The sequence below is a fragment of the Podarcis bocagei genome, assembly GCF_964188305.1.
Source record: "Podarcis bocagei genome assembly, chromosome: 3".
NCBI classification, from domain to species: domain Eukaryota; kingdom Metazoa; phylum Chordata; class Lepidosauria; order Squamata; family Lacertidae; genus Podarcis; species Podarcis bocagei.
Genome location: NC_138127.1, coordinates 520,843 through 544,574, shown reverse-complemented (window position 1 = coordinate 544,574; position 23,732 = coordinate 520,843). Strand labels below are relative to the sequence as shown.

The 23,732-nt window shown below is 40.0% G+C and overlaps 1 protein-coding gene across 3 annotated transcripts in view; it reads left to right on the top strand.

The window, feature by feature from the left end:
* The window catches only part of ESF1 (ESF1 nucleolar pre-rRNA processing protein homolog), a 30,342-nt gene extending 8,043 nt beyond the window's left edge, over positions 1-22,299 (top strand). For 2 of the 3 annotated variants that reach the window (XM_081189076.1, XM_081189075.1), the window contains exons 6-14: positions 1,811-1,963; positions 3,624-3,732; positions 5,534-5,672; positions 8,910-9,071; positions 13,434-13,555; positions 16,115-16,205; positions 19,888-19,955; positions 20,683-20,829; positions 21,285-22,299. In XM_081189076.1, the coding sequence (XP_081045202.1) occupies positions 1,811-1,963; positions 3,624-3,732; positions 5,534-5,672; positions 8,910-9,071; positions 13,434-13,555; positions 16,115-16,205; positions 19,888-19,955; positions 20,683-20,829; positions 21,285-21,566 (1,273 nt within the window). In that variant the 3' untranslated portion in view covers positions 21,567-22,299. Of the gene's footprint in view, positions 1-1,810; positions 1,964-3,623; positions 3,733-5,533; positions 5,673-8,909; positions 9,072-13,433; positions 13,556-16,114; positions 16,206-19,887; positions 19,979-20,270; positions 20,830-21,284 lie in introns of those variants that run through there. The other variant, XM_081189077.1, reaches the window with a different exon arrangement.
* Positions 22,300-23,732: the final 1,433 nt, after the last annotated feature.

The window sequence follows — 23,732 nt, the reverse complement described above, 5'->3', positions numbered from 1 at the left end:
TTCACTGTGCATACTGCCCAGTTGCTCCTACTCTGCTACATCTTGCTTACATCTGGGAGAAACAAGCCAAGAGGCTGAGCTTGGTGCTACATGTGAATCAGCACTCAAAGTTTGTTTTGCTCCTTGGCTTCCACTCATGGTTTGTATAGAGAAACAAACACAAGTTCTGGTTTGCAGGTAACACTAAGCCTCATTGTTTGCTTCTTGTGGAGGCAGGCAAGGCTGACCAGCTGAGCAATTTGAACATTACAGCTGCATGTTGGATTTGTGATGGTGGAGGATGAGCAGAATGACCCTCGGGTATCAAAGTGACAAGTATTGACATGATACTGCACAATGGATTTCCACCACTAGATGGAACCTTTCTCCCTCTGGGTGAACACTGCCAGTTTTCTTCTATAAACATGCCATCAGTTCTAAAAGTCTGAAAAGGAAAAAATTGCTAGTTTAATTGTTACCATAATGCAGCTTTACCTTTGTTTAGCATTTTCAACACATTTGGTGCTTCAGAGAACACAAACAGCATGGCCACTTTTGTTCATTCATTGCCTTCTGTTCTCAGAGCATAGGGCCCTTGGAACAAGTGCCATGTAGATAGATATACGGTGATATTATAATAATGCTGATAAGTAATTGGGGAAAGTTAGGGGATGTAAATGCACATGTTTCTTATAGCAGAGATATATCTGGCTTTCTCTATAAACAATGGCCGGTAGAATTGTATGGGGAGACCTAAACTATTGCATGTTCATTTTTCTTTTTCTTTTTTTCAGTTCTTTTAGTCCAGAAGGCTTCAGTCTTGGTTCCTCAGATGTTGCTGGACTTAACAACTTCCATCATTCCCATCCAGCCTAGCCATCAGGGATTAATGAGAGTTGTAGTTCAACAATATCCAGGGATCCAAGGCTGAAGAAGGCTGTATTAGCGCTAAGTTCCTGACCAGCCGATGAATTTAAGATCATGCTCACTTCTGCATAGGGCCACTCATGCATTGATTTCTTACCATGGTTTGGGTAACTATTCATTAGGAGGGATTGGCAAACGGGGGACGGGATTCAAAGTTTTTCACCAATAGTTGGCTGTGTTCAGAGTACCTTTGAACTTCTTTGTCTCAAACGAAAGCTCCTGATGCCACAAAGCAAGATGCTTTTGCAAATCAAGGGAGTTTCAAGAGATATAGCATGAAAGCTGCTGTTCAAAGGAAAAAATGTAACAACAACCATTTATGTGCGAATGCAATCCCTTGGGTACAGCAAAAGTAACTCTCTTTATATCCTGGCATGACTCTAGAGCAGGCTTCCTCAAACTCGGCCCTCCAGATGTTTTTGGCCTGCAACTCCCATGATCCCTAGCTAGCAGGACCAGTGGTCAGGGATGATGGAATTGTAGTCTCAAAACATCTGGAGGGCCGAGTTCGAGGAAGCCTCTCGAGTAACCTTGCCCAACCTGGTGCCCTCCAGATGCTGGTGGATTCCAACTCCCATCATCCCTGACCATTTCCCATGCTGGCTGGGACTGGTGGGAGTCCAACAATATCAGGAGGCACCAGGCTAGTGAAGGCTGCTCTGGAGTATCCATAGTTGTGAAGGAACTCGGATTCTAAAGTACATCAGAACATATTCCTAGGGTCCTCACTGAGTCCGGCATTGTGGCACTAGTGTCTGATATTTGGTCATAATCATGAAGAGTTTCATATGTTGTTGTATACTCTTATGCCACACAGCTGTGAGAACTGGATTGCAGTATAATTGCTTCATTGTTCCTTCATTTTTTTAGCCTTACTTGATTTCTCTCTCTCTCTCCTTTAAAGCATTTATAAGGAAAAACTGAGAGACTATCAGTTCAAGCGACTGAAGTATTTCTATGCGGTTGTAGAGTGTGACACTCCTGAAACAGCCAACAAAATTTATGAAGAATGTGATGGATTGGAATTTGAAAGCAGTTGTTCTTTCGTGGACCTGAGGTATTGTGGAGGGTTTTCTTTTCCTCCTGCGACAGCTTCGTGAAGATGGTTAATTGTTGTTATTCTTTTTGAGAGAGGGTTCCTGAAACAGAAGTTGTTAACTTTTCCCTAGCATCCCAGTAGTTTACGGCCAAGCTGAATCTGAACTCAAATTTCTCAATTCCAGCTGAAACATTCAAATGCCTGATATACTCTGTCTCCCTTATATCTTGTTTTAAAGCACTGAAGCTACCTTTCCCACAGCAGACTGTGGCTTGCATCTTTTGAATATTAGGGTGCTTTTTAACACAGTTAAAATTGTGTTTTAATGTTGCATACAAAATTGAATTTACTTTTTTAGAGTGTCATGCTCCTTCACTGTCAGTGTCAGTGCTATAAGCAGAGAGCCATGAAGTATGTCCCTCCTAAGTTTCTCACACTCATCACTGGAGTTGGTGATGTTTTACTGGATATCGGGGAGAGTAATTGCTTTGAAAGCGACTGAAATGCTGAACAGTTTGACCAGAGGATGGTTAATTCACAACTCTCAGTGCTGATGATGATAACTGGTCCTTTCTGTGACAACTGCAGAGAGGTGGAGCTATGGTTTTGTTTGTTATTTTAGGTATTTTTGTAGTTTTTATACTGTAAACTACCCTGTGATCCTTTTTTAAATACAAATTTTAATTGGTTTTTAAACAAATAGAATAATCATTAAACATTTAACCAGCAATACAGCTACCACCCTGTGATCCTTGGATGAAGGGTGATATATAAAGTTAACTAATAAATAAAATAAACTGAACTTCACCTTAAACATACTTAGCTACCTTTTAAAAAGAGTCACACCAATGGTCTGTTGTAACTCAGTACAGTGGTGCCTCGCAAGACGAAATTAATCCGTTCCGCGAGTCTCTTCGTCTAGCGTTTTTTTCGTCTTGCGAAGCAACCCTATTAGCGGATTAGCGGATTAGCGCTATTAGCGGTTTAGCGGCTATTAAAGGCTTAGTGGCTATTAAAGGATTAGTGGCTAAAAGGCTATTAGCGGCTTAGAAAAAGGGGGGGAGCGGGGGAAAAATCGGAACACTTGCAAGACGTTTTCATCTTGCAAAGCAAGCCCATAGGGAAAATCGTCTTGCGAAGCAGCTCAAAAATGGAAAACCCTTTCGTCTAGCGGGTTTTCCGTCTTGCGAGGCATTCGTCTTGCGGGGCACCACTGTATAGTCTGCTATTCTGTCTGGCCGTGTGCCTCCAGGGTCTCATTGACAGGTCTTTTCCAGCTCTGCTTCCCAAGAGTCTGGAGGTCCCGGGGATTGAATTTGGGATTTTTCACATCCAACATCTGTGCTCGTCCACTAAGCTATTGCCTCTTTGCTGGCTTCCTACCCTTCGAGGCCTTGTGAGTTACAGGTTCCTCCCCTTCAGCAACAGTAATTGGGGTGTCACCATTTTTTCAGTGGGGTTAAACTGGAGCTGACCAGACATTCCCTGTGCTGAGTGAAATGTAACACTTTTGTCTGACCTCTTCACCCAAACCATGGACTGAACAACAACTGTTTTCTAATATATCTAATAACAGCTAATACTAATTAAGAGAGAGGCTGGGCCTATCAACATTTGTTCCTTTGAAGCCTCCTTGTATCTGTTTTAATAACAATTCCTTTTCTTTTCGGCTTTTAAGATTCATTCCAGATGATGTGACATTTGATGACGAGCCAAAGGATGTGGCCTCAGAAGTGGACTCTTATAAACCAAAGTACTTCACATCTGCTGCTGTGTCGACTTCAAAGGTACCTTAACAGTGTTTTTGTAGCCCTTTGGAACTTGTTTAGTTTTCCGAGTTCTTAATTTGTAAAGATTGTAAATACAGCAGTGATCACACTGTAGATAGAAAGACAGGAATGATCCATATTGTGTTGATGTAGTTCTCAAACGCGGAGTTCTCATGTATTATCTTCCTGGGGACTTGTGCACTGGATTTCTGTGGGTTCATGACCTTGCTCGGTGTGTGTGTGTGCTTTTGGCAGTGTTGATTGGGAGTTTTCTTTTTAAAAAAGCTTAAAATACATTCTGTATAGCCTTTTTTTTTCTCTTGTGCTAGCTGTTTTGAATGTGTCTGTTGAATTTGTATTACTCCAAACATGTTAGTCACATCTTTTAAACATCTGATTAACATGTTCTTCCACTTCAGGAAAAAAATGGATACAGACATTTTTTTTCAAAGAATTTGTGTAAATTTGTTTACAGAGTCATTTTTTCTAAGCACTCTGTTTTTCTCTCTTTGTAACCAATCATTTGTTGCACACATCAGGCTCCACATATATATATTTAAAATTGTGTGTGTAGTACAAGTGGAAAAAAATACCTTTCATTGCTGGAAAGTTTGCATTTGAAATTTTGTAAATCCTGGAACAAAGGTGACACATAGCTGATGCTTGTTGCAAAGCATGTTCTGAATACAATTGCATTTGTATGTTAGGAGCTCAGGGTTAGGAACTCAGAATCTTAAGTCCAGTGCTCTAACCCTGTTGCCACATTGGCTGTTGCTAAAATCACAGAGCCTTATGGATTCTGTGTTGACTTAAAAGTGATCTGTTTTGTTTCACAATCAACCAGAACATTCTAGGAGAGAAATCTCACTTCTAAACTTCATTTTACATATACCAAATAGCATGAGAATACATCTTTTGCTTCACCTCTGATATACCCATTTCATGTTTTATGACCCCGTTTTCACCCCGTCACCTGTGGTTTATGGTATTTGCTGTGTATTTCCATAAACCACTGCATTCCAGTATAATTGAACAAAAACATAAGTAACTCTTAACTCTGAACAGGGAACATGTCAAACAAAAAATACCAATATATCAACATAATAAGTTCTGGTACTGGCATAAAGGACTTCAAATGCAATACATGAAAAGAATAGCATAGACGGTCTCTGAATTTAAACAGGACTGTGTCAGGAATTTAGACACTCTAGCAGGAACCATGTGAATAAATGCAAAAGTAGTAAACTGAGCCCTACTCTACACCCTGCTAAAACCGTAGGACAGGATGATGGTGATAATGATAGTGTCCACCACTACTGCCAATCAGGACAATATCCAAGAATAAAATATATTTTTAGAATTCAAATTACTTCTTCTTTCTTTCAAAGGAAGTTTCTTTGGCAAGGCAGTAAACACTTAATCCATGCACAGAGTGCTGACCAGGTCATAAAACAACACTTAGAAACCACTAGCTCTTCAGTTTTTAATATTTCATTTGCAGTTGGAACTAAATTTCTGGGGGTTTCTCTCCAGCCCTTGCTCATTTGTCTTTACATATTTTCTTTTTTCCCCAGTCTCGTCACTGCCGCTTTTCACTTGTGTAAAATCATGGACATACTGGGGAATGGGGCTGTTCTGAAATCCCTTCAGAGTGCAGCAAGAAATGCTGACAGCCATAAATTTTAATTCTGAATATGAAGGTTGAGTCTTTGTTGTGGTCTAGCGTGAGGATTGAGTTTGTTTTAAGCCAGTCTTTATATGTATATGCATACACGTGTGTGACTTGAAGGTAAAGCACAATATTTTTTCCCGTCTTAAGGTAGACATCACGTGGGATGAGACAGATCATGAGAGAGTGACTTCCCTCAGCCGAACATTTAAAAAAGATGAACTTCTGGACATGGACTTCCAAGCATACTTGGCTTCATCAAGTGAGGAAGAGGAGGAAGAACAGCAAGGTACTTGCATTTGTGAAGGTTCAGTGTCAATAATAATAATAATAATAATAATAATAATAATAATAATAATAATTTATTACTTATACCCAGCCACTCTGGGCAGCTTCCAACAGGAGATTAAAAATACATTAAAACATCAGTCGTTAAAAAACGTCCCTAAACAGGGCTGCCTTCAGATGTATTCTAAACATCACATAGTTGTTTATTCCTTTGACATCTGATCGGAGGGCTTTCCACAGGGCGGGAGCCACTACCGAGAAGCCTGGTTCCCTGTAACTTTGCTTCTCGCAGTGAGGGGGAACCACCAGAAGGCCCTCGGAGCTGGACCTCAGTGTCTGGGCTGAACGATGGGGGTGGAGACACGCCAAGGCTGTTTAGGGCTTTAAAGGTCAGCACCAACACTTTGAATTGTGCTCAGAAACATACTGGGAACCAAGCAAGTTAAGCATGGATAGGGAACCAGATCCTTATTTCCCCACCCCTGGAGGGGCAAATTTGACAGGTAGCTGAGACCGAACAATTTGTATTAACCATCATTCTGTAAACAAGGTTTTGGAGTTTTGTGTGTGGTTGGAATATGTTTTCTTTGATCCTTGGGAACAATTGAATTGCTGCAGCTCTGGCTAGTGTTACCGTTCATGGAAATGTTTCTGTTTCTTGGAATTGGGTTCCTGAAATCGTGCAGTTGTAGAGAAACTTAATATTCTGTGGGTTGTGAAGACTGAGCCTTGCCAGCTCATGTGTGCATTTGTGGATAACATTTGGTATGCATCTTACAGGCTTGAGCCCTTTACTGGTGCATTAGTGATCCATCTTTCTCTACTTCCTCAGGGATGATAGAGAAAGTGTGGTGAGAACTTTAAATCTTCTGCCATTTTTACAAAGTGTGTGTCTGGACCCGCATGTGTATCCAGCACTCACATGTACTCTTGTGCACACTCCCAATAGATTTAGGGACTTTTGCGGCAGTTAAAACATGCATCCATTATGAATATGCATTTCTAACCTTAACCAAATGCCTAGAAGAAGTTCATGCAGTAGGAAATAAATAAGGATAGATTTATTACTTGGAATAAAAGTGACAAGCGTGCATGGATGCTGCTTTCAAACAGCGAAGTTACAGATAAAAGTGGGCAGCAAATCACACAACACTCTTTCAAAGAGTAACAGGATCCCTATCAGCAGCCTAGAGATAGTGAGTGTGACAATTTGCCACAGTGCCCACATGAAAAGTAAAAGCGGGGAAGGGTATACCTGCCCTGGAGAGGGTGGAACCCAAGTCATGGAATCAGAGGGCTGTGACAGTTCTGCTTTCCCCATCAATATCCTGTACCAGGAAGGCTCCAATGTCTCTCTCACCGATTCCTTGGTCTGGGGACCCATGAAGGATAGGGCTTATATTTGAGAGTGTGGAGTGAAAAGAGGGTCCCTGTTGAGCTTTTGAGCTACCCGGCCATTGAAAAGCTGGCGTTTTTACGTACTAAGCTAATATATACTTATGGGGAAGAGATGATTTTAACATCTTCATTCCTGTGTGCCACTGTTTATTTCCTACAAGTTCCTGTCTGTTTGCTGTTTGTTTACCTTGCCTAGTTTGCGGTTCAAAAGGCATGGCCCTAGGGATAAATGACTAAATTGGTTATCTTGCATGCTTCCTGAACCCTAAGTTTACCTTCAAAGGAAGATTCTGTTGTCTATGTAGAAACCCTTCTTTCCTACAGGAGGTGATAATTAATCTTTGCTGGTAACAAAGAACTAGTGTTCCGATCTTTACATTAAGTGTTAGGAGAGCAGAATATTTACTTAGAACTTCCAGGTCACATTAGGATAAGGACTAGTACCCCATAATGGGGTTCTCTTTTTATATCCAGTTATGTCATCTATACTGATGCCACGATCTGTGGAAGTCAGGCATGTAAAAATTTCACAGTGGCACACACCATTACACCAAAGGGCTGTCACTTTGATTTTTAATACAGAGAAATCCAAAATATAGTTGAAAGGTACTTAGTTTGATTGCCCATATAACTTTTTTAAGCATTGTAATGGGACTTTGATATTCCCATATATTTCCCCCCCAGTTGTTTCAGTGAGTTTTTGATGTACTGATCTATATGGTATACAGAGGGAACTAATTGTATTATGTGGAGTGTGTGCACGCATGAAATAAACAAGCAAATGGGATATCACTTGGAAATTGATAGAGTAACATCCCAGTTACTCAGTGAACATATAAGCCAGCAATACTTCCGTTTTCTATTTATTCCGTACAATTTATCACAGCTGCATCACAATGCAGAAAGAATACTTTTAATCTACTATTGTTGATTATTGCTCCAGAAAATGTCTTATTTTTATTGCATTATGTATTCATTGTGATCTCCAGGCTACATGAAAGTACACTGTAGTTAAAAAAGGTGGTTTAAGCTGTGTCACCAGACCAAAGACTTTTTGGTGTATTTCCAGTTTGGAAAGTTCTTGAATTTAATTATGTTTTCAGAAAGAAGCTTTTAATAGAAAAATACACAGCCATTTCCTTAACATGATCCTGATGTTTTATTCATTGATTTACTGGGTACATGACAGAATTCTAGCCAGTGTGTTTATTGTGGCATTAAGCACAAACGGGGGGAAATGAATTTCAGCTGTTAGAATAGAAATGTAAAAACTGTGATCAGATGAGAAGAATATTCTGTGCTTCTTACTCTCTTCTATATATTTATTAAGATGTTTATGCAGTCATTCCATTTCATCTTGGTTTGCTGTGCTTTATAAATATTTTTTTTCCAAAGGATAAACTGAATTTTGATTAAATTTAAGAATGCAATTATTGAGGAAAATCTGTGTTAGCTTTCCACAAGGTGGAGCTGGTGAAAAGTGTTTCTGACTACTATTCATTTCCAAATACAATACCTATTTAAATTCAGGATAATTGACAGTAGCTCAGTGATATGGTATGCTCTGCGTGCAAAAAGTCCCAGTATAAAATCCGGAAGAGCCATTCTGTCAGTACAGACTATGGCTGGGGAACCTGTGGCTCTCCAGATGTTGACGAACTACATCATCTATCATCCCTGACCATTCTGGCTGGGGTTGATGGAAATTGGAGTCCAACAACATCTGGAAGGCCTCAGATTCCACATCCCTGGTGTATTATGCTTAAGATGAGCTGTCTCTCCTTTTTAGACTTCTATACCTATTTATTGGAAGTTCCTCTTTTTCTCTTTTCTTTTAAAGATTTTGGTGTAAAGCACACAACAGACAGCGATAAACATAAGCAACACTCCAAAGATGATGAAGAGCAAATAGCAAAGTACAGAGAACTACTTAAGAGTATCCAGGAAAAAGAAAAGAAACATCAAGAAACTGATATGGAAATGGAAATCAAATGGGTTCCAGGTAGATGGCTTATACTATTTGCAGTGTTCTTTAATCCCCTTTCTCTTTTTTAATACTGACCAGCTTAAATTCAGCAATAGAAATATGTAAGTTCCAAGTTACTCTTTCAAAAGGTACTGAAATATTTTTTCAAAGCTCACATTTCTTTCACTCTTTTTCTCTGTCTTTTGGGGCTTATTTTTGGCTGAGCTTCGAACCACTGTTTAGGGGAAATAATATTAGGGGTTGGTGAGCTGCTGAAAAATACTCCTTGACTATTATATTTGTGGCCTTGAGGTTTTCCCCACCCCACAAGAAAGACGGAGTTGCCAGCTATGACCCAAAGTGGGGCTTTGTGCCTTTAATATGCAAATGGGAGAGAGTTGCCATGGAGGCACGATGGTGTTTCATTTTTCAAAATGGCAGCTGCCAAATGTCTCCACATACAAATGCAGCCCTTTGCTTCCTCTACCTCCTTAGTATTCGTCACTCCACCCCTGTTGAAGGTAGGAGTTGAGTCCTGAGTGTAGCATGCACACCCAATGTTAATCCATGTCTTCTGATTGAAAACCATGCACAGGTCACTTTCAGCTGCTCTCTTTTGACTGTTGCTTCTAAAAAGTACGGTGTTCTTACACTGCATATTGAAATGAAGAAAGGTCCCTCTGCAAACCTCCAGGCAGAAAGTTTGCAACAGGGTGAATAAAATCTCCTTGTTCTCCCCGCCCGCCCTGCTCCCCCCGCCCCCCCCGATCTGTCCTCTCCAGTCTCCAAATCCTATGGGATGCTAATGCAATAAATGTCTTGCATTATGAAGCAGCCACTCCTCTGTGGCATCTGTCGAAACCGGTTTTTAGACAAGGGCAGTTTCCATGTGAGTTGGGAACATCTTAACACAAGGACTTTCACAGCCAGTCTCATATGGAGAAAAAGAAGGAAGGGGAATGAACAGTGCCTGTTAGTTCTCCACACTCCATGTCTGGGTTCTGTTCTTGTTTACTTATTAAGAGATTTATATCTTACCCTTCATCAAAGGTATTTCTGTCTTTGCAGTGGTTCACAAACCATGAAAACATGGTCCACAGTGTGCTTCTCTGCAGTGGTGGTTTGCCGTGGGGAGGCTCTGCAGTTCATTATCTTCAACAGTTCCACTGAATTTTCAGTATTAAGTGTTAAATAAGAAAGTTTTGTGACTGTATGTGTACATTTTTAAATTGATGAACGTAGGGATATATTGTGCCTCCTTCAGCCTCTAAGTATATGTTCTGTTTGCTCTAAACAGCTCATTTTATTGCTTACGCTTTGTATATTGTCACCCCTTAGACAATCACATTTGTTCTTGGAAAGTTATTTGGCTGGCTGTTTCTAAGACAATCTAATCTGTGGAGGAAGTTCAATCCCTTTCTGGTTTCATGAAAAGGCAGTTCCTTCCACTCCAACTTTACCAGATGGAGCAATTGATTTCATTTTCTAGGCAGTTGATTAAGAAATCTGGAAAACTCATTCAGTTTATTTATTTTCATTTGAAGTATTTATATCTGTCCGTCAATCAAGCGATCTCATTCTGGGTAGTAGTCACTCAATAAAACAACCACAGCAAGGTGATAAAGATCACAATAGTACATTTTTAAAAAACCACTATTTGCATATATCTCACATGAACAAACATATCAGACTGTTTCCAAAATTATTAACAGCTATCTTTCCCCTGGCCTTTGACATCTCGGATATCTTCTTATGGGAGCCACTTCATTCTCTTGGCTGTAATTTCTTTTAGCTGATTTTGATATTGCATTTAAAAAATTGTTGTAACCTTCTGTAGGACCATATGATGAAGGGTGGGAAATATTAGTACTACTAATAACATTAGTACTGCTAATAATAATAACAACAATAATATTTTAGTATATTTGCAGTTACCAGAATATGTCTTATATAGGGATAGTACATGATCTCAACGGAGCTCTTTCTCCCATCATGTCCATTCAGTAAAAAATATAATTAAAGGGACATGATAGTTTTGGTCTTAGGTGAAAAGGCAGTGTGTCCTCCTGGATGACAGAATTATTATTTTTCCCTGTGCTGGAAAAAGCATTACACTGCTAGCACATCACAACACGCCGCGTTTAAGGTTCTGTTTAGAAAAACAGGAATTGTAGCTGTAGCAGTTAAACCTGGAAAAGAAAGTTTTGGCTGTGCATGCAGTTCCATCATTTATGGGTAAATGATCTCTTCGAACCTCTTTTAAGATTTTAAAAAAATTACTTGTTTCTAAGCTAAACCTTAGAAATGGAGATCTGGCCCTCTGTTTAATGGCCATTATAAAGAACTGTGTGTGTTGGTTCATATGTAACACCAAACCTTGCTGGTTTGAAGTCTTGGTTTGCAGGGTCATTGCAAACCATAGTTTGTCAGTTCAGGTGTAACAGCAAACTGGTTTGCACTAAACTATGTTTAGTATCAAACCATGGTTTGGCATTATGTCCAAACAGAATGTGCATGTGTGTAAATGTAAAATAGTGCACTCTTGGATTGAAAGTTGCTACACACTACCAGCTTCAGCTCTCCATTTTGGAGGCGCTCAGCCTTCGGGAGCAGATTCTCAGGGGTACAAGGGGCTTGCAGGAAGCTGGACAAGAAAGCCCAAGAGTGTCTGTAGAAGAGAATACATTTAATGATAGGTAACTTGAATTTTAGAAGAAATTGATTTATGCTCTTTTCTAGTCTCTTGTAACTCAAGTAGTATGCTTTCCCATGGGATGTGGGTTTTTTGTTTTTTTGGCCTTATGAAGTCGTCATTGGATGGGGCTGGGGGAAGAGGATGTTTCTTTCAATCAAACATTTCAATATGATATGCAACTTTTTCTAGCTGTTGACAGGTCTGGGAATGCTACCCTTAAAGATTTCTTCTTGTGCACAAAGATGACGAAAGGGAACTAGAGAGATGACAATCTTAAGTTAGTGGGCTGATGATTTCAGCTCCCTCTGGGAGTATACACTGGTAGACGATAGCAACATCATCTTCTTTTGATCTTTCTGTTCTTGCAGCTGCTAATGAAAATTAATATACGAAGAACTTGATAAATTCTGTCTGCCTATCTATTCTGACTAATTTGCACTTGATTTTAGTAATAGCCACTTTGTTTAAATTTCTCTGATTTTTCTAAACTAATTCTTAAATAACTGAATTAGTGCTTTGAATCTTGGATTTCCTGTTATACCAGAAGCCTTCTGTCTCTCATTTATCTATTGTCCAGTCTAGCCCAAGTAACTGTAAAAGTATAATAAACAAATAGACCTAACCTTCAAAGTGTGATAAATGCATACTAATGCACCATCAAGCAAATGGATAAATTAAAAACAACAAAGCAGATTAAATAATTTTAGCAGCCTGCATATAGATCTGTTGTTAATTGTCAAGAGCAGCTCTTTAATTTGTGCCTGGATGACAAGGGGTAGGTGTCCATCAGTGCAGTCTCCAGAGCCATGGTTTCTCAAACTTTTTGGGTGGCAGAGCATTTTTCAAGAAAAAAATTAGTATGGAGCACTATAATCACCCTTATGCCACCCTTATGAAGGGTGCCATCCACCCTTATGTGGATTTTTTGCTGTTTTCACCTAACTGTATTTTTCAAGTTGTTAGTCTCTTATCTAGAGCACTTGCATTTTTGCCAAGCCAATCAGAAGTGGGCTTCCACCGTTTCTGAGCACAGCCCCAAGTAGAGCCAACCAGCTGGCCTTGAAATGAAATATAATGTGAATTACAATTTCTAGATCTCGAACAAGCAAAAAGGATTGCAGTTCTTCCCAGCTGGAGTAGAGGAAGGCCAATCTTGGCTACAGTTGCAGTTGGAGCTTCCAGATTCAACTGCACATCCAGGAGCACTTCAAGACTATTGATGGAGGACAAGAAAAGCTCCATCTCAGTTGTTAGGGATGCCCCTGTCCTTGCCATATTCATTGTCCATTTTTCTACAGTACAAAAACTGCTAGAACTGGGGGAGGCAGAAAGTGTGCACACTAGGTGTTAACTCCATATTAGAGACTCCAGCCTTTCATAATGGCACCACACACACATATATATATATCTAGACAGAAAGCTAGATAGAATAGATAAGGTGCTGAGATGGCATTTTGCAGAATTCCACAAAGGAACGTCCTGGAGAGACGGAGAAATGTTTCTTGTCACTACCCACTGAGACATTGCCGCTAAGTAAGAATGAAGCCCCTTCTCTCTAATCCCTCAGTTGGTTCACCAGTAGTATTTTCTGATTTGCTATTCAGACAGTAGCTTCATGCGGGTGTGATGTTTATCTGCCTCCAGATTTTCAGATACAGGTATTGAGCTAACTTGGCTACATGTATTTTTCTGGTTGACCTCAGGACTTAAAGAAAGCGCTGAAGAAATGGTAAGAAACAAGTTGGAAGGGAAGGATGCGCTGACACCATGGGAACAGTTTTTGGATAAGAAGAAAGAGAAAAGGAAACTGAAGAAAAAACAGAAGGTAGTAAAAACTTTAATCAAGTGCCTGACAAATTTATTTTCTTTAGGGGAATCCTTTTCCAGGGTAACTCATCTGTCAAGGAATGCCTGCAGATATAGCTTGGAAAGCCAGCACACCCTTGGGGCTGCTCAATGCAAGAGGAGATTAGTAACAGTGGACGCGATCTTGTCTTCCGAGAAACTTGATATTAATTAATTTATAATTTTTCTACCATAGCCTTCAAAAAATGATTTCCAGAGCAGCTGCAGACATTTTACAGCAAAAAACTAATGTTATAAAATAACAAAAGTAAAAGCAGCAGCTTAAAAAGCAAACTTATATGCCAGTTCAACTCAGTGTGAGCCTCTCAGAGAGGGCATTTCACAAGCAAGTTGGCATCGCTGAAAAGGCTCGGCTCCATTGCCATTCACTACATCTCAGCTAGCGGAGGCAGGCATGTTGAGGAGAGCGTCTGGTGCTGTCTTGCTGTACTGGCAGGTTCATGTGGAATCTTTCCCACTGTTGCTGAGGAACCCCTGATAAAAGCCTCAAAGGAACCATGAGTTCCCTGGAACACAGCTTTACAACTTGTGTTCTATTCCTCTTAGATACATTATTTTCAAAGTGCTTTAACAGAAAGCTTGAGAGTAGGCAAGTGATTGATCAAGGTAGCACTAAGTCATAACAGGCCTGAGCGCTTTTCATTGCCTTTGGCAGCCATGGGATTTTTATTTTTTTTTTAAGTTGTGATTAAAGGAAAATAAGTGTATTAGCCTATCCAGAAAATCCTCCTTTGATCCTGTGTCCTTGATAAGTTCTGCATTGCTAAAGGGAATGGTCATTCTTGCTGAAATGTCATGTTGGAGCTGCCAAGCCTTGGATGAGAATTGTAGCTTTGTCCAAAGTCTTAAGTGGTGAGCAAATTTTGCCTGCAGAATTTTAAAAGCGTATCTCTAATGCTGGGAAAGTCTTCAAAGAAATATACATTTTGGGTTTCTTTTGGAAAACTAATGGCAGTGTCCCCATGATGATAGAATTTTCTTCATTGTTCCTCTAAAGTCAACAAGAGGGGTGCCAGACATTGCTTAATTTTGAGGCTGGCCTTTTATTACTCTGAGAGTGTTGACTCCATATGGATGTCCATTATTTCTGAATATGTCAGCCAAGGAATTCTGTTGAACAGACAACTGTGCTTCGGAGTACATTTATTCTGGAGATGATGATCTCACAATTCTAATAGGTTATTTTTTGGTAAGATGTTTCTGTGTTGGATCAGCGATTGTTGAAAATGTAGCATTTGCCCAAGACATTGCTCACATGGTTATGACCTTGGGTTCAATGTCTTGATTCATTGATTGGTTCATTGATTCTTTTTCTTGTTTGCCTCATTGAATCCTAATTATTTGCTTTATCGCATTAATAACCTGCACTTCCTGCAAGGAAGAACAAGGCATTATAGAGAGATTGCATCATATTATCCTCATAACTTATCTTGGAAGAGAGGTTAGGCTAAGAGATTGTGATTTCCTTTAAGATCAAGTGTGAAATTGCACCCGAATTTCTCATATCTACACTTGATAACACACCCACTGCACTGTATTGCTTTACTCTTCCATATATTCTTTTCGTAATTATCCTAAACGTAAGTCAAATGATGTATGTCTCTAAAGAGTGGTCTGGGAATCTTTGGCCTTCCAGATGTTGCTGAACTATTAGCCATGCTTGCTGGGCTGTTTGGAGTTGTAGTTCAGCAACATCTGGAGGGCAAAGAAGACTTCTGCTACAAATGCTTTCTGCAGGGAAATATTGCTGAAGGTCCCGGCTTTGGTAATACTTACCTTCCAGCTCTATCCAGCTAGCAGTGGCTTCTATACAGAAAGGTACAGCGGGTGCTATTTGTTTAGGAACAATTGTTGATCACTAGGAGAAGGTTAGTAACAAATGGTACCTCTTGTATGAGACAGCTGAAAGATAGATGTGTTCTTGCAAACACATTACAGTGGTACCTCGGGTTACATATGCTTCAGGTTACATCCGCTTCAGGTTACAGACTCTGCTAACCCAGAAATAGTACCTCAGGTTAAGAACTTTGCTTCAGGATGAGAACAGAAATTGCGCGGCAGCAGCGGGAGGCCCCATTAGCTAAAGTGGTCTTCAGGTTAAGAACAGTTTCAGGTTAAGAACGGACCTCCGGAACGAATTAAGTACGTAACCAGAGGTACCACTGTAGTTGCTTGTCTACTGCACGGCAGCTGCTCACTGTTGAAGGGTTCTGAGGAAGGGAGAAAGAGCTATTCTCCATGAAACCAATCACTCAAAAGTCAATAAAGCATTGAAATTTGTGTATGTGTTCATGTAATCGTTAATGAAGCCCATATTGATGCCTACAGTCCTATAGTGGCTTTGATTTCGGTGAAAGCAGCCATCTTAAATCACTTTCCTCCTGTGTTGCAAATATCCACCCTGAGGTTACTCCTTGAAACTTTTATTTGGAAACTTTGTGTTTGTATATTATATTTACTTGTATTACTAATGCACTGCTGGTGTTTAGTAACTGAAATGCAATGTGTTTTGTTTCAGGCGGCTGCTGACGAAACACTAACGGAAGATGAATGCCCATCTGATGTTGATTTGAACGACCCATACTTTGCTGAGGAACTTGGGAAAGCAGGTTAGATGTCATTTATTGTGAAAGGTGGTCAAGTAGATATCACGTACTAAGATTTTCATAGAAATGTTGACAAATTCCCTTTCCAAAGGCTCCTAAAGATCCTTCAGTCATAAGATGTGATGATGAACCCTTAGGAATCTAACCATGCTTGCTGATGAGGCTCTAAATGGATTGCAGCTATGCAGCAGAATACTTTTGGTTCATTTTAGAATGTCAGATCAGCATGTCATGGGGAAAAAGTGGCAAATGCATTTTCCAGTACTGTGGTACCTCGGGTTACAGATGCTTCAGGTTACAGACGCGTCAGGTTACAGACTCCACTAACTCAGAAATAGTACCTCGGGTTAAGAACTTTGCTTCAGGATGAGAACAGAAATCGCATGCCGGCGGCGCAGCAGCAGTGGGAGGCCCTATTAGCTAAAGTAGTACCTCAGGTTAAGAACAGTTTCAGGTTAAGAACGGACCTCCAGAACGAATTAAGTTCTTAACCAGACGTACCACTATATATAATAAGTTTTTGCCACACTTTTGGTGTCAGAAAGAATATTGAAAACAGAAAAAGTTATAGGAAAGAGCAACTAAAACGATCAGTGGATGGGTTGTATTTTTGCTTAGGTGGTGGTTAAGAAATCAAGGCATTTATAGGAAATTCTAAACTGAGAAGAGCTAGAGAAATTAGGCAGAGGAAATCCTTGAGAGTCAGGCAGCATTAGTAGGACAGGTACAAACAAAAATAATACTTAGAAGCTACTTCCTTTGTAATGTGTCCTGCTAGAGTGGCTGCCCAGTGAAGCATGAGAGAAGGAATACCACCAGGATGGGAGGAGCAGGAACACGGAGTAGTTGTCATTTGCCAATAGTGGGAGAATTTTAGTTCTTTTGAAGGGGAGATGTTAGGGAAGAATGTAGCCTCCAGGTCATCTGGCAAACTGATAAAATACTATTTTTAGGAAGCTAAAACATCACACAAGGAGGGCCCCGATATTTCTCCCACCCTAGCATCAAAATTCAGTATAATTTTCCTTAGTGAGTGAAATGGCTTCTCTCCCCCACGCCCACGGCTAAATTGTGTTGCTTGAGTTTCCTTTATGATTTGATCAGCTCCCACCTGTTAGCCTACTTATGTGTCTTCTGTCAAGCGAGCTGGGTTATGGGATTTTGACTTCTGCTTTGTAAAAATAGCGCATGATATAATGGCAATATGGGAAATACCTCCTAGTCCACCTCTCTTCTAAAGACCCCACCCCTGAATTCTAGACCACCGTCTAGGGAAATAAAACAGGAGGAGAATTCACAGCTAAGTAAATTCTTATGTTCCTTCAACGTTGAGAAAAATAAACTATATATACCCTTCTGCAGTTGATAGGTGGTTGTACTATGTTACATTAAAGTAACCATTGTAGAACTGATCCTTACTGAAATAGTTCCTGACAATGAAAGCCACCATATTTCAAATAGCTATTTCTGGAGTCCCTAGCAAGATTTATAAATTCCTTTTGAAAAGCATTCCTCCATGCTGCTTCCATAAGCTTCTTTGGAAAATGCCTCCAAGGTTCTAAAGCAGTTTTCCCAGGGGGTGGCTTACAATTTAAAACAAGTCGAATCCCTATTAAACAGCCAAGTTAACTCAGACAGCTCTCCAGATTGTCGCTGAAAGTTTTGGGGCAACCACAGATCTTTTCCTTAGTAGGTTCTTAAATGCCCTAACCCACACCCATTGAGTTTTATAAAACTAAGTGTTGTAGCTGGAATTTGAGCACATATATTCAGCTAATAATTCAAGTAATGCATTTTGTGTTTCTCTCTAACAATGTTTTAAAGGTTTCATTTAATGTTCAAATGTGTTTTAAGGTTTGAAAAAGCAATCTGCTGGCTGTGGAACATCAAGTAAAATAGCAAATTGCTACAACTGAGCCTGGCTCCAAGGCATTGCTGTAAAATACTTTCATGACTGTTCCAACCTGATTATTAACTTTTCAGTAGTGAATTTATTTTTTCAGCAAAAGACAAAATGCATATTTCCTACTGGCCGATGATGGAAAACAAATTGAGAGCAATTGGGCCTGATTGGCCTATAAAACAAAGTTCAAACTGCAGGGGATTGTTACTGTTACGAACACATAATATATTCTGTGTTTTATCATACCTGAACAGTTTTTTATAAGATGATTGATTTGATTGTTGTTCTCTTTTGATTCCTGGAAACCAAGTCTGGAGACACATGCAGCATTGTGGTTTGCTTGTTTCAAAATGTCTCATGCCACAGGCAATTTTGCACTTCAACAGAAAAACATATTTCTTTGGGGAATTGGTTAGAATGAGTTCTGTACATGGGGCAGAAAAAGAGCAGCTTTTACGTAATGTATACTGCACATAATTTTAGAGGGGTGCCCCTTTCATATGCTGCCTGGAGCATGATTTGGGTTCTTCTTCATCGTATGATGTGTGTTCACCTGTAACAATTAGTCAGACTTCCTTGTGCTCACTGCCCAGTCACTCTCACTTTACCTGGCATGAGTAACATAAAGAAACCAGGAATCCTTTGATTCCTGTTCTGTCTGATCAAAGGATGATGGATGTGTTGTTACTCCCTAACAAAGCATGATCACTAGCCAACCTGAAACCATACTTCGTTGTGGACTTGGTAATCATGACTTGCTAGGGAACAGTAAACCCCATTGCTTGGTTCAGAGATAACAGGGAGCCAGGGTTTCTTAAAACTTGTAGCTTTATTGTTTATCCTGCTCGCACTAGGGGAGGAGAGAAACTGGAACAATCAGGCAGCATGCACGCTGCTTGTTTCAGATAAACTACATTAAGCCAGAAAGTTTCACTTATTGCTGTGTGAATGCAGCTTGTATGTGGCACACACTTAACTTCATATTTTAAAAGCTTGATTCTTTCAGAAGGAAACTCTTTCCTTTCCCCTAACAAGCACCTATTGGGAACCTGTAAAACAATACATCCTTTTGAAGATGGATTTTGAATTTAGATTCTAGAAATAAATCAATGCAGATTTTTGGACTTGTTAACACATTTTCAGTTTTGAGAAAATGCTGGAGGTCCTGGTCCTGATATGGCTGCTGTGAGGCATGGCATAACACAAAATGGCTGTCATGAGGAGGGTGGCAGAACACAAAATAAGAGAGAGAACCACCCTTGGGAATGTCCTGCTGTCCCTGACTATGAAGATCACACACACTGATGCTGTTGCTGCCTACTAACAACAGGGAACATTCCTCAATACCAAGAAAAATATAAAAGGTAGCTACACCACTCTCGTTGCAAAGAAATCCTTTTGAAGGTACCTGCACATTTCTCCCTATAACTTTCTTTCTAAGAGGGCTAGAGACTTACTTCTTTAAAAAATGAAAGCTCGGATCTGGAGCACCTGCACAGGGGCACCTCTGAAAACCTTCACGGGCCCCATGGTGCCTGTAGGCACCAGGTTGGCAACCCCTGCTCTAACAACTCCCTCTACTTGCTCATAGCTGGAAAAGGCTCTGGCCATTTTCTGTGGGCATCTTCGTGTTGATTTCCAGCTGACGTTCCTCAAAGAAATGTAACTGTCTTCTGCAGCGTGCATTCAGGAGAGTGAGCATACATTCTTGCAGTGTCGCCAATCTGGTTACGCTTGGATATTTAAAAACTTGCTGTTTATTTGTGTTGTGCTTATAATTAGGTTCAAATAAGAAGTCCAAGAAAGAAGAAAATGCCCAAGAAAATGAAGATGACATGGAAAAGCAGAAGGTAGTAGATTACATGCTGAAGTAGTATTAAGATTAGACATCGGTTAACAGCTGTAATTGCTTTCTTGCTCATACAAAAAAAAGATGAATATAAAAGAAAAGGGTTAGGGTTTATTTGATAATTACACCAGTAGCACACATTTTAAAATGTTTTCAGTACATTTAAAAATATTTATTTCCGTGGAATCATTAACATTTTGTATGTGTAAATCGAAGGTGTTTGTCACATTGAAATCATCAGATCTTCATTTCTGGGCTAAGACTGGACTGCAAAATTATGAAGAGAAATAAACCCTAACCCTTCAAAAAGAAAAAGAAAAAAAGATTAGACATCGGAATGAGGTCCTGGGGTTAGGAGTGTTAACATTACCGCAAAGTTGCATTGGGTGACGGAATGATTTGTTGCATTTACCTTAAAAATGGAAACTACATGGTAATAAATCTGCAAAAAGTAATGAGTTGCAAAAACAAACCATGAGATGGATGATCTAGTTTTGAAGTTTTTCTTTTATTGTTCACATTTATTAATGATGCTTATATATTGGTATTCCGTTAGAAAGATCAGAGTATCTTGCTGGTAGGCTGTCATTCAGGCACCGATGAGGCAATTATAACTCTTGCTATTATGCATTAGCAACCCAAACCTTTAGATGAGGCACAGAAACATCTGCAGCCCATATCCGGTGAAATGTTGTGCAAACAGATCCTATCTGTTTTGATTGTAACAGGCTGAAATGGCTCTGCTGGTGATGGATGATGAGGAAGATGAAAGGAGACACTTCAATTATGACAAGATAGTGGAGCAGCAGAACCTGAGCAAAAAGAAAAAGAAACTATTGGTGAAAAAGAAGGAACTGCTGACAGATGACTTCCAGGTAACACTACGGGCTTCCCCCTATTGAAGTCTAATAACAGTGCTAGTCATTTTGTGTTAAAGTAGATCAATAACTATATTACGATTTATGCAAAAACACATTTTATATCATTCTATCCAAAGGGACAGTTAAAGGATTGAGTTGCAGATCTTGAGCTTGGTGTCAGAAATCAAAAAAGTTTTACATCCTTTTTTGTGTTTATGGCGGGGGGGGGGCGGATATGCTATCTAGAAGAAAAATTCCTAGGACTTTCCTGAGGCCCAAATAATGCCGCCTTCCTGGAATGAAATAAACCTATTTTTGTATGGGTCAAAATTAATATTTAAAACAGGCTGTTGCATTTTCACATTTCCTTAAGATCTAGATTCTTGATTAACAACTATCCTGCAGGGCACATTTTTCTCCTACTTTTTTTTAGCTATTGCAGTTAAAGCATCCTCTCTTGCTCTTCGCAGGTTAATGTTGCTGATGCCAGATTCCAAGCCATGTATACCTCTCATTTGTTTAATTTGGATCCTTCGGATCCAAACTTTAAGAAAACAAAAGCAGTGGAAAAGATTTTGGAGGAGAAAGCTCGTCGAAGAGAGCAAGGTTTTGCTGAGGCAGCTGGGGGAGGGAACAATATGGCAGAGCCTGCAGCCAAGAAATCCATAGATCCTGCATTGTCAAGGCTAATCAAGTCCGTCAAGAATAAAACAGAACAGTTTCAAGCAAGGAAGAAACAGAAAGTGAAATAAGCAGAGCTCAAACATTGAAGATGGAAACTGGACTTCTGAAGAAATCAGAGTTGATGTTAATTTACAGGTGAAGACCAAACTTTTCTGCTAATTCAAGTTTAAATTCTAGCAAAAATATCTGCCAAATGATTTTCGGACAAGGTAACCTTAAAATATACATGTAACATAGCCAAATATAGTTCAGACAATTCAGTTTCATAAAAAAAAACCAGACCTTTAATTCTGTCCATAGATGCAAGGGAGAGCAAGGTTTTAAGTCACTCTCCAACTTGCCATCAGAAGACAGCGACATGGTGGGAGGGCTTGGCAGTGTACTCCTGCTCTCTTTCATGTGATTGTTTGCCGTGCATTCAGACAGAATTCTCCCGATAGGACTCAAGTCTTTGCCAATTTTATAATATGCAGCTGGTAACTGGTGTTTGAGAGGTGGTATAAGCCCAGTATGGGGAGCCTTTGGCCCTACTTATGTTGCTGAACTGCAAGTCCCACCACTCCTGGCCATTGGCCATGCTTGCATGGGCTGATGGGAGTTGGATTTAGTTCAGCAACCAAATGGTTCCTCGTCCTTGTTAGACAAGGGTTCGCTCCCCCCCCCCCAATAATGGTGTACTGAATATTTTGCAGTTGCAAACTTGTTAGCAAAATGGATTAACTGAAAACATGGTATGACTGCCTTGAATGTATGATTTGTACAACTGTAAATAAAAACACGATTATTAGTTCATTTTAATAACGCTTGTGCTCGTCTGTTCTTAAAGATTTACGATAGTTGCAAAATTTATAGTGCTATGTCATTTTTGATGTTTGTAAACATGAAACTTAGGCTAAAATTGGGGAAATACGTGCTTTGACACATTTTGATTCAGGTTTTTTTTTAAAAGCAATTTAAAGACCTTTAATGCCATGGTAGTGCCAGATAACTGTATGAGAATAGAAGGATTTGGCATTCAGGGAAGGCCATCTCCTTTCAATATACAGATCTGCAGGGCAGGTGCTGCCGTGCAATTCTACAGGGGTACATGACTGTGTCATGACACAGAATGAAATAAAAAGAAGACGCCTTCTGCGCTTAGACCATTATATGTTCCCTTTGCTTGAAATAACCAGGTGCTCATCTCCACTGAAGAGACTTCATTTTCTTACTGCATGTAATTGAGCAATGAATCCATTGGTGAAATTGGAACATCTAATTGATTCCCCCTAACCCCCTTAGCAGGCTTGGCAGCCAGCCCAAAGATGGAGGCCCTACTACTCTCCTGACTATTCTGCTTGCTACTTTCACCTCTTCAAATAAATGGCAGCTGCCATTCTTGGGTCATGACAGGTCTCCATTGCTGCAATGTTCTCTCACCCGAATCATGCCACGGTCATCATAGGAAAGTGCTTTTGTAATGGAGCTACACAACGATTTAGTTAATAAGGCTGAATCCCCCCCCCCCCCATTTGTTTTTTCCCCTGGATCTTCTCCAAAACAACACGTAAGGGTTCAGTTCAGTACAGTGCTTAGGACCATGCTAGATTATTTATTTATTTAAGATGATACCCAGGAAGGAACCTGTTAGCAGATTTTCAGGAGTTCATTCTTGGTGCTCATCCCGAGCAGATTTTGGAGAGCACAAGTTCCTCCCAACTTTTTCCTTTACTGGAATGGCAATGCTTGTTCTTATCCTCAGGCTACAAGTGTCAAAGGGAAAGTGAAGGTGTGTAGCAGAGAATGCTTCAAAGCAATTTGTGGTTAGGAATAATTTGCATTTAGAAAGAATGAAAGGGGCAGAGCCTCATTCTCCTGCCCTTAGTGATGCTACCAGGTAGAAAAGAGCCATTATCCTTGCTTTCCTACAGAGGCCCAGCTCACACTTCCAAGACTACTGCTCGTGTATGTACAGGTAAGCTGCTGTGCTGCATTATTATTAATGAAAAATGGCAGAGTTACTAGCACTCATGTTTTCTTCATTACCTAACTTGTACTAACATTGCCCAGTTGGACATCCCAACTGGAGCTGAATCTTCTGTCCATGGTACAGTATATCTCTTTTGGCATGTTCGGAATGGTGGGGGGGGGGGTGTAGGCAGGGCAAATAGCCATATATGACATGATTTGGTTTCAAGTGTGCTCTGAAATCACACCTTTTACAGCTCACAGTGGAGTGCTTGGAAGATTTCATT